Below are 18,762 nucleotides of genomic sequence, written 5' to 3'. Positions count from 1 at the left end.
TGCAATTTTTATTCGTAATAGTCAAACGTTATATCAAAATGTAACAACCATTTCCTTCTGTTTGGGTAACAAAATAGTGCAAAAAACTCTTTTTAAATCCAAACCAGTTCCAGATAACGGAGCTGGAGCCTCGTTTAACAACGAGCTCCTCGCTCTCAGATCCGCCTTCCGCCATGTTTGTTAAGGCTGATTTATGGTTCTGCGTTAAATCGACGCAGAACCATAAATCAGGCTTTACACAAAAACACATCAACGAGAATTTATCATTTTTTACCGCGTGATGACAAATTCTTGGGGAATTTTTTTGATGGTATATCGTGAACGGTAAAATATCACCCATTCCTAGTCACTACAGACTGTGCCGGACCGTTTCCAATCATTATGGGACTGTTGTCAGCACAGCATCCCCCATGTGGTTTGGGATTGTATTGCTACGGTTCACCATGAAAGGATATTTGAAAATGGTGAAGTTATTTGATTGTCCTCTCCTGCAGATCTCCTGGAGACCCGAGACGATCCAGCATCAACCGGCGTGAGCAAGGTTTCAGCTTTGCCCGCTGAAGTAACTGCTTCTGCCAAAAGTAAACCCAGCAAAACCCCTTCAGAGACCAACGGCCGCCCAGCTGAAACCCCCTCCTCCGCTGCAGATATCCGCCCGACTCCTGGGGAGACGCTCGACTGTGGCCTGATATTCCATAAAGGCAGTAAGACGGCCGTACCTGGATCAGAAGTAACTCGGCGGGAGGGTTTTCATGTCTTCCTGTTTTTCATTCTGACTCTCCTTCACAGATTGTGTTCCCTGGAGAATCATGAGGTCATCAGAAGTAAGTTTTCTTAAACCAACTGTCTGTTTTTATGTCTTGAAAGACGTTAAAGTAGCGTGACACTTTCATTTAGAAAAGCGAAACTCTAGAGAAATAAACTGATGCCAGATGTTACTGAAATATACTTCCAAATGGTTGTTAAAGCCAAGGTTTTGCATAATAGTAGAGTTTATAGATTAAGAAATGCTCATGCACTGCAAAAACTCTAAATCTTACCAGGAATATTTGTCTTATTTCTAGTTAAAATGTCTAATTTTTAGTCAAAAACTCTCATTACACTTAAAACAAGAGTCATTAGCAGAAAAATAACTTATTTGACAATTTTCACCTGTTTCAAGTAGATTTTCACTTAAAATAAGTAGAAAAATCTGCCAGTGGGACAAGATTCTTTTTGCGTGTAATGAGAAAATAAATCTTGTCCCACTGGCAGATTTTTCTACTTATTTCAAGTGAAAATTTACTTGAAACAGGTGAAAATTGTCAAATAACAAGTTGTTTTTCTGGTAATGACTATTGTTTTAAGTCTAATGAGATTTTTTGACTAAAAATAAGACATTTTAACTAGAAATAAGACAAATATTCCTGGTAAGATTTTGAGTTTTTGCAGTGTGCCCGTGTGAGGTGGTCACCAGTTCTGCACTGCAAAAACTCAAATTCTTAACAAGAATATTTGTCTTATTTCTAGTTAAAATGTCAAATTTTTAGTAAAAAAAATCTCATTACACTTAAAACAAGACTCATCACTGGAAAAAACAACAATTTTCACCTGTTTCAAGTAGATTTTCACTTAAAATAAGTAGAAAAATAAGAAATAAGACAAATATTCCTGGTAAGATTTTGAGTTTTTGCAGTGTTGTCTGAGTCCAGAGGAACCGGAAGGAGCAAAAGCTCATATGTATATTATATTGCCATCAAGTATTTTCATATAACTGAATGATATTAAATGATTTATTGTTCCTTCCGAGGTTGTAAACTTGGCTTAAACATAATTTTCTGGTTTGTTTCCAGATTTTTTCCTGGAGTCCTAAACTGTTGTATCTGAGCGACCTGCCAAAGTACAAACAAGGCTGCTACAGCGAAGCCGACATCGCCGGCGTGTTGCGCCAGTTTCAGGTTCAGTGCAACGAAGACAAAATCTTCGTCTTTCCTCACGCTCGCAAGGTAGGCACCCCAGTTTATTTAAGTTCAGTTGAGAAATGTATTTTGTTCCCTGGAATAAAAGTGCCTGAACTCAAAACTGGAAAAAAAATATATATAGAAGCTAAAAGTGTCTAGTTCAAGTAACAATTGAGGTTGAGGGGGGGGGTTAGTGAATTGGGTCTTAGATTCTGTCCCTGCTCCTTCGATCCGGTTTCTTCTGCAGTTCTTCCACCGTGAACGGACAGCCAGCGAGCTTCCTATCGCCACACAGAGATGATTGTGGTTATTTAGTACACTTCTACATACTTAGTGTTAGGGATGGGAATCGAGAACCGGTTCTTATTGAGAACCGGTTCCCAGTGTTTCAATTCCTTAGCATCGTTTGCCTTTTTCGCAAACGATTCCCTTATCGATTCCAGTCGGCGCGAATGACGTCACCACGCACGTTGCACAACGTGCGCATTCGCGCCCAGCAGGAAAACACGGGGACAAAGCGGCATAAACGCTCGAAAGTTTGGTTACATTTTACCAAAAAGGATGACAACAGGGCCACAATTCTTGCAATGTGGACATTTCAACAAAGGGGGGAAACTGTTAGGACTCGGCCGGCTGATGCGCTGGGAGCGCGGAGTCAGCCGGCGTGTGGTAAGGCTGATTTATGGTTCCGCGTTACACCAACGCAGAGCCTACGGCGCAGGATACGCGGCGACACGCACCGTACGGCGCGCTCCCCGCGTACCCTACGCCGTAAGCTTGGCGCCATAAATCATGCTTTAGAAGAGCTGCGCTCTCGGTCACGCGGACGTGCCGGGCCGCTCCGGCTTAGTATCAACTTTGTTTTATTAAAACAAAGTTGATACTAAAATTGTTTGTTCTCCTTTTTTCCAAATGAGAATCGATAAGAGAATCGATAAAGAATCGAATCATTAAGCAGAATCGAAAATGGAATCGGAATCGAAAAAATCTTATCAATTCCCATCCCTACTTAGTGTGACACGTACAGACTTGGTCATTACTATGAAGTGAAGTAATAAAGGCGTTGTTTGTGTTTTCTGTCCAGGCTCTGGTCCTCTTCCCGACGGTGAAGGACCTGCAAGACGCTTTCAAGACCTTGATTCAGAAACACCTGACGCTGGATGGGGGGAAACTCTGCATCGGCGCTCTTTCTACCCAATGTCTGGACACGCCGGTGAGGCTTCACAATGTTGTTACGGAGTCAGACGTGAGGGATTGATCCTCAGAGACACGCTTGAAAGAAACTGGCAACATCAGTTTAATAGAAGACGTCAACCTCAAGCTCTGACTGTCAACTTTATTCCCCTTTTCTTCCCAGTTTGGATTTTATAAAAGCCTGATGAGTATGGTCCAGTTTGTAAGTATCTCTCTCGTGCACGCACGCACACACATTATGTACCACAAAGGCTCGCTCAAACAGTCATTCAGTGTGTTTACATGGGAAGTTTAATCCTCTTTAATTCAGAATTAAAATTAAATCTGATTTAAAATTAGTAAAAATTACCATGTAAACACCTAATTCTAAATGAAAATGGCCATTCCGAATTAAACTCCAATCAGAACCTTCCCAACCCCCAGACCTTAAGAAGAATTGGATAAAACCGATCAAACGTGTTTTCCATGTAAACCTCAATTCGGAATTACTATTTCCATGTAAACTCGAAGGAAAATAGTTTAATTCTGAATTATATAATTTGGAATAATTAATTCCGAATTAAAAAACATCATGTAACCGTGGCCAAACGTTGTTGTTGATTCAGAAAACGAGCGATGACGGCACCAGCGTGATCTACATCAAGAACATCTCCCAGAGCGAGTTCCTGGACCTCCGGAAAGCTCTGTCCAGAATCGGTGCTGTGAGGAACTTCCTGCCTCTCCTCAACAAGGCAGGAACACGACACGCCCCTGAGTTCCTGCGTCTGGGAGGATTCCCGTTCCTCTCATCCGTCCTGTCTCTCTGTGTGTGTTTCAGGTTTTTATTGAGTTCGAGTCTGCTCGCCACGCCGACCGGCTCGGCCTCTGGTACAGCTTCCTGAGTCGGCGTCTCGCCCACGACGTCCACCGGGCCCAGATACCGCGCAACAAACCAACGCTACGTAAGACTGTGATAGAGTAACAGGGGGGATTATGAGGGGAATTGATTGGGAGTTAAAAAATAACACCGCCAGACACTCAGTACTGGAGTTGAGGGGGGATGAGGGGGGATGAGGGGGGATGGCATCCCCCCTGAAATAAAAACAGTCCAAATCATCCCCCCTGAAATAAAAACAGTCCAAATCATCCCCCCTGAAATAAAAACAGTCCAAATCATCCCCCCTGAAATAAAAACAGTCAAAATCATCCCCCCTGTAAAACTGCAATCCCCCCTTTCCATCCCTTATGTCATTTCATCAATGAATGTGGTTTTACTGCTATTTCAACATTTAGAAAAATAACACCAGAAAAATAACTTATTTGACAAATTTCCCCTGTTTCAAGTAAATTTTCTCTTGAAATAAGTAGAAAAATCTGCCATTGGAACAAGATTTATCTTCTCATTACACGCAAAAAAATCTTGTTCCACTGGCAGATTTTTCTACTTATTTCAAGTGAAAATCTACTTGAAACAGGTGAAAATTGTTGTTTTTTCCAGTGATGAGTCTTGTTTTAAGTATAATGGGATTTTTTTTACTAAAATTAGACATTTTAACTAGAAATAAGACAAATATTCTTGTTAAGATTGTGAGTTTTTGCAGTGATCCATTTTACTTATCCTGTGAAGGACAGAGTCATATTGATAAGTTCAGAAAACTGTTTTTTATTGTTGTGTTTTGATGTATTTGATGTAAGCCCAGTGGATATTTAAAGCTTACAGAAGGCTGCATTTAACTGCTGCTATGTCATTCCTGCAGTATTTCTGCAGCTGTTTTGGTCAGTGCTAGTATTTGTAATATATTATATTATTTGTAATCAGCACAAATTATCTGTCCCCATATGATAAAATCCACCATCCTCCCTAGTTTTCTTTTTACAACTCGAGTACTGCAGACACTGATGACTTGGTCTCTCACGTCTGTTTTGTTGATGATTACAACCAAATAAATAACTGTGGAGTGGATGGTTGTGAAAGATCCTGCATGTTCGTTTGTCTGGTGTACCATAAGAAAACCAGTGAACAGAACCAAAGTTATTACAAACTTTATTATATCATGCACAATGTTTTCCGGCCGGAGGTGCACTTTTCTCAAACCACATAGGCAGGAGAGAAATGCACACGGTGGTCATGGATCCAGTCGTATTTATACTAAAAAGGGAGGTGTTCTTTGTAGTGAACCCCATCTACCAAACATATCAGACCTTCAGCGTCCCTGTTTATTGCTTCCTACTTAAGATGTCAACCCAGATAACGGATAAGACCCATCAGTGTTAAAACATCTGTGTATCTTCATGGTCTTAACTTAAGAAACTATTTTAACAGCCTAGTCATAAACCCTGCCACTAGAGAAAACAGCCTAGGCATAAAACAGGAGTTGACCCTGCAAATGGAGAAACACCACCAGTGTAGAATCTTATAGAAAAACCCTTCAAACTCTTAACAATTTCATAAAATCCTAACAGTTGGCAGATGCTGCATGTCTATAGAAGTAGATCTGTGTCATTGGATTTTGAAAGAAAAAAGTGATTGAATTTCTAGTACTGAATATTAATGCATTGAAATTATGCATCTGTTGTATGCATTATGTTTTGTTGAAATAGTAAATCGCAAAAAATGCAATCGCAAAAAATTCAACGTTAAAATATTAAATTGCAAAAGATTCTACCACAAACAATTCAACCTCAAAAAATTCTACCGCAAATAATTCAACGTTAAAATATGCAGCTTCAAATAATTCAGTTACAATATTTAACCGCAAAAATGCAACCGCAAAAAATAAAACCTCAAAAAATTCAACCGCAAAAAATTCAACATTAAAATATTCAATCGCAAAAAATTCTACCACAAATAATTCAACCTCAAAAAATTCAACCGCAAAAAATTTCTACCGCAATTAATTAAACCGCAAAAAGTCCAACGTTAAAATATTCAATCACAAAAAATTCAACTGGAAAAAATATTTGCAACATCCAGGAACTCAAGGATTTCATTATTGCCATCAGTGGGGTTTGGGTTTGTGCTCGCTCCTTTGGCTTAACGCACGGACCGTGCACGGAGCAAAAGGAGCGAGCACAAACCCAAACCCCACTGATGGCATATAATAGTTAAAACTGTCTGTTAATGTACAAATGTCACCTGTCTATTAATTAATCTTTCCGACACAAACCACACCGATGGCATAAAGAAGAGTTTAAAATAAACCAAAGCCCCGTTATTATTGGCTAAAATCCGGTCACCATGCTAGTCAACAAGCTAAAGTTGTACTGGGTGAATTTTTTGAGGTTGAATTATTTACACTTGAATATTTTAACATTGAATTATTTGCAGTTGAATGTTTTGCAGTTACATTTTTTGCAGTTGAATATTTTAAAGTTGATAAAAATTCAGATGCATTTCAATGCATAAATATTCAGAGCTAGAAATTCAATCACTTTTTTCTTTCAAAATCCAATGACACAGATTTACTTCTGTCGAAGCAAATATAAAGAAAGTAACGGCTTTTATCGGACAGACTAATCTTAAATAATCTTTGTCCCTTAAAGCAGCTGTTTAATAATAGAGTCAAAACGACTCAATGGCATCACAAACTAGGGATGCACCGATTGTTCGGTAACCGAAATTGTTCGGCCGAAAATGGCAAAAAAACACTTTCGGTGTTCGGTGGAATAAGTGGGGAAAAAAATGAACAATTAATAACGGCGTTGTAAAATAAGGAAATAGACTGGCCGCTCCCGTAACAGTTGCGCACCACAAACATAAATCGTTGGCCAACCAAAAAGTAACCACATAAGAATTTTCATTCACCAGGAGGTGGTACCAAAACAACATAATGCTGGGAAATTAAAACATGTTCAGTTTTTTATGTTCAATAAATATTTTCTACCATGTAATTTTGCTAAATATTTTTTTCTTTTAAAAGCATGCCTAAATCAAATTTATTTGATTTATGCAATGGTGAAAAAATTGGCAAAATAAATGAAAAACTGCGAATAACCATGTTCGGTATTGTTCGGTATTCGGCCAAGTGTTTATTATTTTTTTCGGTTTCGGCCACAAATTTTCATTTCGGTCACTATCTCAAACCAACTAACCCAGCTGTTGACGCTTGTTGTTGTTGTTTTTTCTCGTGAACATCAGGCACCAATCCTGTTTGTATGTTTTAGAAACGTAATAAAAAAAGAGATAAAAATGAACCCGAACCCTTCCGCTGCTTTGCCGTCCCTACAGTGCCTCTACTGGCAGCAAAAGCTTTGCCAGACAGTGAACTCTCTGTCTCCGGGGCCGTCGTCCCGCGAGCCAAATCTGGCATCCCCCCCGGCACCACCCCGCCATTCTGGGTCACCATGACGACCAGCCCCTACATGTTCCCTACCGCGTCTCCTTGGTTCAACATCCCGGGTAAGAGGCAGGATTTACCATCACATGTCAGTACCATGTATGTTCATATCAATATCTAATTATGGTTTGGAATCTAGTTTTTCAGACCGTCTCCAAGTCGAGCATCGCGGACATCCAGGTTAGGACTTCTTCTTTTCTGCACACACTTTTAAACTTTTTTTTTTTTTAATGAAAACTCCGTCAACAATTACAGTGTCAGGTTTTACATACTTCACAAAGCAATTCTTCTCATATCAATATCCTTATTGTCCAGCTGTGATGGTGGTGTCCTCTTGCTGTGCTTTATAATCTGTCAATTTTTCCAATTTTTTCTGAAATTGTGTCTCTTGTAATCGTAGTTTAAATGTCATTTTTTCCATTACAAATATTTCTTCCTCAGTGCTCAGCCATGGCCCCACGGTCGCTGGTTCTGCTTTATACCATAATTTTGTTATTGCTTTTTTACCTGCCGATAGCAGAACTTTAACAAGATATTCATCCTCTTTTTGTATTATATCTTATGTCAAATTTCCCAAATTAAGTATCTTACAAGATTTGGGAATCTCGTATCCTATTATTTTTCTTAAACCCCGGCAGATTTTATCCCAATTTCCTATTATCTTTTGGCAAGAGCAGAAAATATGCATATGAGCCACATCCATGTGTCTCCAGCTGCTGGTTACATACAGTTTCCTTCCTAATGTCTGGAGTTATAAAAGATCTTACTATATTTTTCCAATTGAATTCTGTCCTGGAACTAGTGCCCGTGCACTGCGTTTTACAAATATTAAACCATTCCTCCTCAGTTATCCCTTCTCTCAACTCTTTTTCCCATTTTTCTTTGATATAAAGAGAGGAAGACTTCCTGCATGACAGCAAACCTTTGTACAGGGTGGAGATTACTTTACATGTTGTTCCTTCATAAGCTTTCAAAAACACATAAATAACTTCATTATCAGTGTCAGTTTTTATTTCCTTCCTTAGTAATCCCGATATTGTTCATGTTCATCTAATTAAAATGAATCCCTTAACTTTTCAAAACTCCACGGTACATATCGCTGTAATCCCTTTTTTAGACCATTGCTTAAAGCCGTTATCATGCGTACCAGGTACAAACCTCAAATCAAATGCGAACCAACTCAGAATCTTCGTCTCTTTCTCGAACACTTTTAATTAGGGCCCGAGCACTGACAGTGCGAAGGCCCTATTGTATCTGTAGGAAATGTTCTTGTTTTTATTTTTCTTCTGACGAAATGAGGGCCTTTTTGCCCCCCTAAACGTGCCCCAAAAGTCACCAAATTTTTTACACGCAAGCCAGGCCTGGCGAAAAATTTGATGTTTAATGGTTTGCATTAATGGGCGTGGCCTAATGGCTCAACAGCGCCCCCTAGAAAACTTTGTGCCTCAAGCCCCACAATACCGTTTGACGTACATGCACGAAAATCACTACACACCTGTATCATGTCGCAACTTAAAGAAAAGTCTCTTGGCGCCATGGCCGAAACCGAACAGGAAGTCGGCCATTTTGAATGAATCGTGTAATTTTGCCGCAATTTATGCCATTTCTTCGGCCGTTTCTTCGCCCGAACCGTAATGTGCACCCAGGTGTGTTATACATAAAAATTTGCGTCTCGATCCTGCGACGATGCGCATTACTTTTCTCAGTCAAAAGCGTTACCTTGGCGATGCTAGACGCCAAAAAGCACACCCCCCCTTCTTCTGGTTGGTCGATATTGTATATTTCCTATTTTCTGCCATATTTTTTGAATAGTTTGACATAAAGAGTCATGGTGGTGTCGTCAGACTTAGTTTTGAGTCCTTGACCTTTATTGCTGAAAATTGCACGCGCGAGGGCCCGTTCATCGCTGCTTGCAGCTTTAGTTCTATGTTGGTATTTAAAAATAAAAAGCCTCAACACTTATATTTACTAACGTCTTCATCCCTCGGCATCGTCGTCAAACCCTTGCTCCCGTAGCGATCTCCCCCCCCAGAGACGGCGTTCTCCACCGCCATGCTGACGGGTCTTCCTGCCGAGGGCTACCTGGACGAGGACGTGGCCAAGCTGGTGTGGGATTACTTCCCCGATCGTCCCTCTGCGCTTCACAGCATGACGGTGCTGCCCCTGCAGAGGAGGGTAAAGACCCGGACCCCCCCCAGCAGGGGCTGATGGTTGCCGCACTCGCTTAGTTATTTATCAGAGTTAACCCACCAGTTTCTCTTGCGTTCATCTCCAGGCCTTCGTGTTCTTCCACAACTGGGATGCCTGCTGCAGATTCTTCCTGCATCACAGCAGAAGACCAGTTTCAGTGAAAGGCAACACTCTCAACGTCCACTTGGTGTTGGAGGAAATGCAGCCCGGATCCTGCGAGGTAGTGAACCTGGACAAAAGTGTCTGACAGTTACCTCAAGTCTTTTTTATAGAGGAATAACTTATTTCTTCTGTCAGGAATGAGGGAAAACAGACAGGATCCATCCATTTATCAATTTTTTTATACCCGTTTATCTTCTGCAGGGTCACAGGAACTATGGAAGAGTATTAGGGCCAGGCAGAAAAAGAATAAAAAATAATATTTTAGAGGAGGAAGATTTTTTTTTCATTGTGCACTTCGAGAAAAAACTCAATGTCGAGAGAAAAGTCGAAATGTCGATAGAAAAGTCAAAATGTCAAGAAAAAAGTTGAAATGTCGAGAAAAGAGTCGAGATGTTGAGATGCAATTTCAAGAATAAAGTCAAAATTTCATGAATAAAGTTGAAATGTTGAGGGGAAAAAAAGCAAAATTTCGAGAAAAAAGTTGAAATGTCGAGATTAATGTTGATACAGTTTTGAGAGAAAAGTCGAAATGTTGAGAAAAGTCAAAATTTCGTGAATAAAGTTGAAATGTTGAGAAAAAAGGTGAAATTTCGACTTTATTCAGAAAACTTCGACTTTATTCTTGAAATTGTATTTCAACATTAATCTCGACATTTCCACTCTTTTCTCGACATTTCGACTTTTCTCTCGACATTTAGACTCTTTCTCGACATTTCGATTTTTCTCTCGAAGTGCACAATAAAAAAAAATCTTCCCCTCTCAAATATTTTTTCTCCTGCATGGCCCTAATACTCTTCTGTAGAAAACAGACGGGATGTCTTGTATAAAAGTCCGATGCCTTTTGTTCATATGGCTGTGCAATGTGAAAAACTGAAGTAATACCGCTTCTGACCACAGGGGGGCACACAGCTCTGCTCTGCTACGGGACAATCCAGCATGTCTTGTAATACCACTTTCTCCCACTAGAGGGGAATTTTCCTGCTTCCCCCCAAGTGGTCCGAAGTGGTAAATCTACGGAAGAGTATTAGGGACATGCAGGAGAAAAGATATTTTAGAGGAGGAAGATTTTTTTTTATTGTGCACAGAAAAAGGTCGAAATGTCGAGAAAAAAGTTGAAATGTCGAGATTAATGTTGAAATACAATTTCGAGAAAAAAGTCTAAATGTCGAGATTAATGTTGAAATACAATTTCGAGAATAAAGTCGAAATGTCGTGAATAAAGTCGAAAATTCGCCTTTTTTCTCAACATTTCAACTTAATTCACGAAATTTCGACTTTATTCTTGAAATTGTATTTCAACATTTATCTCGTCATTTCAACTTTTTTCTCGACATTTCGACTTTTTTCTTAAAGTGCACAATGAAAAAAAAATCTTCCTCCTCTAAAATATTATTTTTACTTTTTTCCTGCCTGGCCCTAATACTCCGTATGATTTATACTTCTGTATAATCGAGCTTATCAGTCAGTGTTTATTTGGTATTTATTGATCATTTCAACAACCAACGTTAATGCAAGTGTTTCACGGTAATTACAAACTGAGATAAAATAAAAGAAGAATTCCAATAAAAATCCAATATAAGATAAAAAGGTGACTTAGTGCTATTATGAGCCCGCTTGGTTTGGATGAGGGATCAGAACCAGGGCTCGTGGACCTTAACATAACCACCTTTAATGAAGCAGATTTAATTAAAAAAGCCGTTCAGACAACCACAGAAAACCATAAATAAATGTGTTTCATAAAACTCTCCAACGTTCTGATGATTATCCATGACGGATCAGTAATAAATGAACTTTGAGACATTAGAGGAGCAGGTTTGAGCATGTCTCTTGTTCCTGCAGGAGTCGTACTACAGAAGCGTGATGAGGTGGAGCAACGCTGTAAGTCCGTAAATCTGTTTTTAAACAAGCTGCTTCCAGATTCTGTGAAGCTCAAGTTTGGTTTCTTTCAGCCGGTGGCGGAGCGGCCGTCGCTGGAGGAGCGGCTGCTGTGCCTGGAGGCGTCGGGGGTGACCGTGGGCCTCGCTACCGCCGTCATGAGGGAGGTGGCGAGCGTCGCCGCCTTCGTCAGCTTCCTGCCGCTCGGCAACAAGGTAAAACTGCCCGCTTGAACCTTTCTGAAGGACCTGGAGTAGAGTTGTCCCGATCAGGATTGTTTTAGCTCCCGATCACTAAACATAAACATAAACATAAACCCCCGAGCAATTATTACATAAACAATGGCAGGTAAAAACTCCCATAGTGGGAGAAAAGCCTTAAGCCAAACAGTGGCAAGAAAAACTCTCCTTTAGGAGGGAAGAAACCTTGAGCAGGACCAGGCTCATAAGGGGGGACCCTCCTGCCGAAGGCCGGACTGGGGTAGTCTGGGACGTCAGCAGCACATAGCAGGCAGGTGGAAGCAGCAGCGGGATTACCAGAGGGGGGGGCGGGCGCAGGCAGGCGGAAGCAGCAACGGGAGTATCAGAGGGGGGGGGGGAGTCAGCAGCACACAGCAGACATCCACATAGGCAGGTGGAAGCAGTAACGGTATGACCGGGGATGGGGGCGGGGGGGCCGGGAACACAGGCCAGAACGCAGCTCCCGAGGCTCCAGCCTGCAAACATGCACAAAAGAGAAAAAAGGGGGGCCAGCACAAGAAACTACAGGAGCGATGGACAAAAACGATAGCTATGAGATATTTAAAATAAAAATGGAAATGGAGAAGAGAGGAAGGGAAAAGGAGAGGAGAAGAAGGGTGAGAGGCACCGCCCAGTGGATCATGTCGGTGCCCCCCTGCAGCATAAGCCTATAGCAGCATATCTACCACCAAGCTATATTTGAGACTAACTATTATAGTCTTGTTCTATAGCTGCAACTATGACTACTGACTCTAACACACTAGAGTTTACACTACCTAGAGATTTACCAACACCAGCTAGAGGTTTACTAAACACTAACTATAGGCTTTACTAAACAGAAAGGTTTTAAGTTTAGTTTTAAAGGTGGAGGTGGTGTCAGCCTCCTTAACCCAGATTGGAAGTTGGTTCCATAGTAATGGTGCCTGATAGCAGAACGCCCGCCCTCCAAATTTACATTTAGATACTCTAGGAACTACGAGTAAACCTGCACTCTGGGAGCGGAGAGCTCTGCCAGGAACATAAGGCACTATCAGGTCTTGTAAATACTGCAGAGCTGAGCCGTTTTGGGCTTTATATGCAAGTAATAACATTTTAAATTGGATTCTGAATTTTACAGGTAGCCAATTGAGTGACGCTAACACTGGAGAGACGTGGTCTCTCTTGTAAGTCTACAGACTTACAAGAGTACCACTTCCTTTCCATTTTACGCACGTTTTGTTTCAACATGCGGATATCTGAATTATACCAGGGAGTTAAGCTCCTGTGGCTAGAAACCCTCCCTTTCAAAGGAGCAACTTCATCTAAAGCTGAATGCAAGAAATCAGCAGTGTTACTAACAAGAAAATCAACATCAGAGGTAGAACCCAGGTCACTGGCCTCTACTGCTTCACTATTTTCCACTGTCGTAAGATGAGCAATGGCTCCTTAAATTTAGCAATAGCTTCATCAGACAAACATCTGCTAAAATAATACCTCCTATTTTGCACTGATTTAATAATTAATATATATTAAAAACATTAATAACTAGGTATGTCCTGATACTTTTTTGGTCGATACCAATGTTTTGAAAATGATGTGATCGATCGGGACTACACTAATCTGGAGGTCTCCTGGTGTTTTACTCATGACTGCTGTCCCGCCGCAGATCTACGTGGAGATGTTCGACTCCGGAGCCGCGGCCAAGGTGGAGGAGCGGCTCTCCTCGTCAACCAGGAAGAGCGTCGGCCGTGTCGAGTCGTGAGTCTTTATTTATTTATTTTATTTATTTATTATGGTCTGATCAAGGATGGAGAAGGGTGTTCAGCATGTTTATATGGAGCTAGAACAGTCTCATAATTGACAAATGCACAGGACAAGTTTTACAAATGCACAGACCGATTTGCAAATACACACACCGTTTCACACATGCACAGAACAATTCACACGTGCGTAGGACAAGATATACAAATGTATTTTTGATGCACACACAAATATAACCTGATTTACAAACGTTTTTTTGTCTGTGAGCTGCGCTGGATTTGCGTGTGACTTTTGAGACTCCCCTGACGTGACTCGATCCACAAATATGTTTTTTTTTTAACAAGGAAGGATCTGCAACCAATCAGATATCTTCCTTTGTTCCAGCCAATCATAAGAGCGCACCCACGTGGGGGACGCAGAGCAGTGGATAAAACACGATTTACTCGTAAACCAATCAGATTAAAGGGGCGGATATACCTGCTGTTTGAACTGCATTAGCGCTGTTCACTTAGAAAAGTGATTCATATTTCTTAATGATAGAGTTGGTGGAGTAAAGATAAATAAACAGCAACAGGAGATAAAAGATAAATAAACAGGATGGAGAGGAGATCACTGCTCTGCTTTTCTTGTGATCTCGGTAAATAAAACAGCGCGATCGGAGATGGTTTGTGGGGCCGTTCAACCAGAGCCGTTGGGAGACTGGAGAGCTCTTAGTCCTGCCGATGCAGCAACTGATGATGAGAAACAGCGGAGATATTTATATATTTGAACTACAGGTGTCTTTCAGGAGAACGAGCCTGTTGACGGGGGTGAATATTGCTGCAGGTCGTTCTGGCTCTGGCCACTAGCGGCGCTGGTCCCGGTCAGACACCAGCGGACCACAGTGACCAGACGTGGAGGTCAGAAACAAGCAGCTGTTATCCTCACATTTATGATGTGACATCGCCACCACACAGAGACAAACGTGTGTCAAAACAGCAGTGGCAGATCAACACATTCCATTCCCGGTGCAGAGTCATGCTCATGCCATGGGAAGATGCAGCCGTGATGATGCTGGTCGGGGTTTAGTCCACCGATCATCACACATCTGAGCTGGATACAGAGGTTCTTCGGTTATCAGTCAACTGATACCGACTTTACTCCAGATATTTCGGTAAATTAATCTCCTGACATGCGCATGCTGCTCCACCTGGCGCTGCAGCTCGTCCCCGTCAGGTAGCGCAGCAGCTCTCTGCTGCGGTCCGTCTGGTTCTGAATCAGCGGGACAATCCCATGTAATACGTAGTCAAACCAAACGGAGCAAATACATAAATATCTCCGCTGTTTCTCATCAGTTGCTGCATCGGCAGGACTTGGAGTGCAGTCTCCTGACGGCTCTGGTTGAACAGCCCCACAAACCATCTCAGATCGCGCTGTTTTCTTTACCGAGATCACAAGAAAAGCAGAGCAGTGATCTCCTCTCCATCCTGTTTATTTATCTTTTATCTCCTGTTGCTGTTTATTTATCTTTACTCCACCAACTCGAAATATTAATCACTTTTCTAAGTGAACGGCGCTAACGCAGTTCAAACAGCAGGTGTATCCGCCCCTTTAATCTGATTGGTTGCAGATCCTTCCGTGTTAAAAAAAACTTATTTGTGGATCGAGTCACGTCAGAGAAGTCTCAAAAGTCACACGCAAATCCAGCGCAGCTCACAGACAAAAAACGTTTGTAAATCAGGTTATATTTGTGTGTGCATCAAAAATACATTTGTATATCTTGTCCTACGCATGTGTGAATTGTCCTGTGCATGTGTGAAACGGTGTGTGTATTTGCAAATCGGTCTGTGCATTTGTAAAACTTGTCCTGTGCATTTGTCAATTATGAGACTGTTCTAGTTCCATATGTTTAGACTCCGATACTCAGCTGCAACTCTCTTTTATCTGCTTGTTTTTAGATTAAAGAGTCGAAAACAGCGTCTGCACTGCTGGAAAAATCCCACAGATGCCACAGACGTCCACGAGGAGCTCCAGGCTCCGGGAGGTGGAGCCACGCCTCCTCCCGAGGAAGGGAGGGGGCCGGCCCCGACAACCGGGACCCCCGACTCTGCTGGACCGGAGGCGTCAGCCGGATCGGACGTCCGGGACTCCGACGTCCGGGACTCCGACGTCCGGGACTCCGACGTCCGGGACTCCGACGTCCGGGACTCCGACGTCCGGGACTCCGACGTCCGGGACTCCGACGTCCGGGACTCCGACGTCCGGGACTCCGACGTCCGGGACTCCGTCACAGAAGCACCGAGTCCCTGCGAGGCGGAGATGACGGAGAAACCTGGAGCTGAGATCAATATGGACTCTGTCACCACTCCTCAAACCACAGAGGAGAGGACGGAGAGGACTGAGGGGCTTCGGGCCTCAGGGGAGAAGATGGAGGGGTCCGAAGAGAGGACGGAGGGGCCTCTGATCACTGATGAGAGGACGGAAGGGCCTCAAACCTCCGAGGAGAGGACTAATGGGCCTCGGATAACCGAGGAGAGGACTGACGGGTCCGAAAAGAAGACTGAGGGGCCTTTGATAACCGAGGACAAGCTGGAGGAGCCTCGGGCCACAGAAGAGACCGCTGCAGAACTTCCCCTCATGGACGAGGAGAGTTTCAGCGTCCTCAAAGCCGCTCTGCTGGAGTACAGACTGACCCGAGGAAGGACGGAGGAGGACGGAGAGGAGACTCCACCTGACAAACATCCAGAACTGGACCTGGAAACCATCAACGTGTGTTAAATAATATTAGTTTATGTTCTAACAGGCAGGAGGGCCCCCCTTATGGTCCTGGTCCGGTTTCTTCCCTCCTAAAGGGGAGTTTTTCTTGCCACTGTTTGGCTTAAGGCTTTTCTCCCACTAGGGGAGTTTTTACCTGCCATTGTTTATGTAATAATTTCTCGGGGGTTTATGTTCTAGGTCTCTGGAAAGATCCTAGAGACAACTTTTGTTGTATTAGACCGGGGGTCGGCAACCCAAAATGTTGAAAGAGCCATATTGGACCAAAAACAAATATGTCTGGAGCCGCAAAAAATGAAGTCCTGTATAAGCCTTAGAATGAAAGCAACAGATGCTGTATGTATCTATATTAGTTATAACTGGGGGAAGATTTTTTCATTATGCACTTCGAGAAAAAAGTCGAAATGTCGAGAAAAAAATCGAAATGTCGAGAAAAGTCAAAATTTCGTGAAAAAAGTCAAAATTTCGTGAAAAAAGTCAAAATTTCGAGAAAAAAGTCAAAATGTAGAGAAAAAAGTCAAAATTTCGTGAAAAAAGTCGAAATGTCGAGAAAAAAGTCAAATTTTCGAGAAAAAAGTCAAAATGTCGAGATTAATGTTTAAAGGAGCATGAGACTCTCTAGCGCCACCCTTCACCACGACGGCCGTTGGGGGTACTGCAGCCAACAGTGAAGCCGGCAAGGGAGAACGGGGAGAACGCACATGCAGCGTCATGTGACGTCACATCCGCAGCCCAGCGCGGGAAATTCGGCCCCACAATTGCAGCACATTTTGCAGCACACAGCCTGTTCAAGGCAACGGAGAGATACGCTAGAGGGCTCACTCTTTTGGGTTTGGAACGCTTCATCTGACATTATTACTAGAAAACTTAAAACGTATACGAATTTTTTTCATAAATCTTGCCACAATCCGGCCTCAAGCTCCTTTAAGTACAATCTCAAGAAAAAAGTTGAAATGTTGAGAAAAAAGTTACAATTTCGAGAAAAAATTCGAAATGTCAAGAAAAGTCAAAATTTCGTGAAAAAAGTCAAAATTTCGAGAAAAAAGTCGAAATGTCGAGATTAATGTTTAAGTACAATCTCGAGAAAAAAGTTGAAATGTTGAGAAAAAAGTTAAAATTTTGAGAAAAAAGTTGAAAAGTCAAGATTAAAAAGGAAAGGGAAAAAAAGGAAAAAAAGAAAAAAGAGAGAGAGAAAAGAAATGGAAAAGAGAAAAAAAGAAAAGAAAAAAAGGTCAAACATTTTTGAAAAAGCTCCAGGGAGCCACTAGGGTGGCGCTAAAGAGCTGCATGTGGCTCTAAAGCCGCGGGTTGCCGACCCCTGTATTAGACGCTATATAAATAAAATTGAATTGAATTGCTGTCATGATCCTGACCGTGCTCCTCTTCTTTCCTCCCAGGTTCAGGACGATGGCAAAGACGATGCTTCGGCCGTTATTGACTGGGTCGATGAAGTTGTTGCGGATGAAGATGCCGACGAAAGCTCGTCTTCATTCGGGAGGAACAGAGGAGAAAAAAGAGAAAAGCAAACCCCTGGTGTGTCATCTGGAGCTGAGAAGACCTCAACACCTGGATCATCCTTGAAGGATGAGACACTCAAAGAGATGAAGAAAAGCAAACATGGAAGCGGATGCAGAGAGACGAAAGGTGACTCACCTGAAGATCGGACTGATGAACAGATGGAAAAAGAAAAGAACCAAGGACCAGAGGACCAGACACCCGGAGGTTCTGCTGTCAAACCAGATCAGAGCACCAAAACGTTTCACGTTGAAGAGAGAGAGAATTCACCAGACCATGAAATGCCAGCAACTCCCGGCGCCGCTGGTGAAGGTAAAGAGACCGGGGAGCCGCTCCATGACGTTGAGGATGAAACATGTTCTGCTGGACGGCCGGTCAGGCGGAGGTCGGCCAGAGGGCTCGGGGGGAACGGCAAGATCCTGCAGGATTCGGTGGTGATCATGACCAGAGCCGCCAGAGCGACGAGAGAGAGAACTGATAGAAACGCCTCGGATGAGAGAAAGGAGAAGAAAACCCCGCCGGGGAGGAGGAGGCCGGCTGGACGGGGTTCAGGGGAGCTGAACGGAGACCAGGACGGAGACCAGGACCGGCCCACGCCGGCCCGGACCAGGGCCGCCGTCGCCAGAGACGCCGGCGAGGAGACGACCCCCGCGAGGAGGGGCCGGCCCCCGAAGAGGCTCCGCCCGACTCCCGGTAACGTCAAAGCAGCTACATCTCCTCCACCTCTAGAGGGGATCAATAGATCAGGATATTGATTAATGGAAAACACGTAAAACTCATGCTCAGTGTCATGTTCAGTTCACTCAGATGACCTCGTCTTTGGGAAACACTTAACTG

At 42.7% G+C, this 18,762-nt stretch overlaps 1 protein-coding gene across 1 annotated transcript in view; it reads left to right on the top strand.

Annotated features, from left to right (window-relative positions):
- LOC133420866 (uncharacterized) overlaps window positions 1–18,762 on the top strand; it is a 36,685-nt gene that overhangs the window by 14,163 nt on the left and 3,760 nt on the right. The window contains exons 17-32 of the mRNA XM_061710739.1: window positions 495–704; window positions 790–824; window positions 1,833–1,985; window positions 3,025–3,153; window positions 3,298–3,336; window positions 3,740–3,865; window positions 3,952–4,075; window positions 7,342–7,512; window positions 7,590–7,630; window positions 9,467–9,625; window positions 9,726–9,860; window positions 11,642–11,680; window positions 11,752–11,892; window positions 13,562–13,653; window positions 15,594–16,404; window positions 17,808–18,618. Coding sequence (XP_061566723.1) covers window positions 495–704; window positions 790–824; window positions 1,833–1,985; window positions 3,025–3,153; window positions 3,298–3,336; window positions 3,740–3,865; window positions 3,952–4,075; window positions 7,342–7,512; window positions 7,590–7,630; window positions 9,467–9,625; window positions 9,726–9,860; window positions 11,642–11,680; window positions 11,752–11,892; window positions 13,562–13,653; window positions 15,594–16,404; window positions 17,808–18,618 — 3,216 coding nt within the window. The remainder of the gene's footprint in view (window positions 1–494; window positions 705–789; window positions 825–1,832; window positions 1,986–3,024; window positions 3,154–3,297; window positions 3,337–3,739; window positions 3,866–3,951; window positions 4,076–7,341; window positions 7,513–7,589; window positions 7,631–9,466; window positions 9,626–9,725; window positions 9,861–11,641; window positions 11,681–11,751; window positions 11,893–13,561; window positions 13,654–15,593; window positions 16,405–17,807; window positions 18,619–18,762) is intronic.

The sequence above is a fragment of the Cololabis saira genome, chromosome 20 (assembly GCF_033807715.1).
Source record: "Cololabis saira isolate AMF1-May2022 chromosome 20, fColSai1.1, whole genome shotgun sequence".
In the NCBI taxonomy this organism is placed as follows: Eukaryota; Metazoa; Chordata; class Actinopteri; order Beloniformes; family Belonidae; genus Cololabis; species Cololabis saira.
Note: the sequence above shows the minus strand (reverse complement) of the source record. Positions and strands in the feature narration are given on the sequence as shown.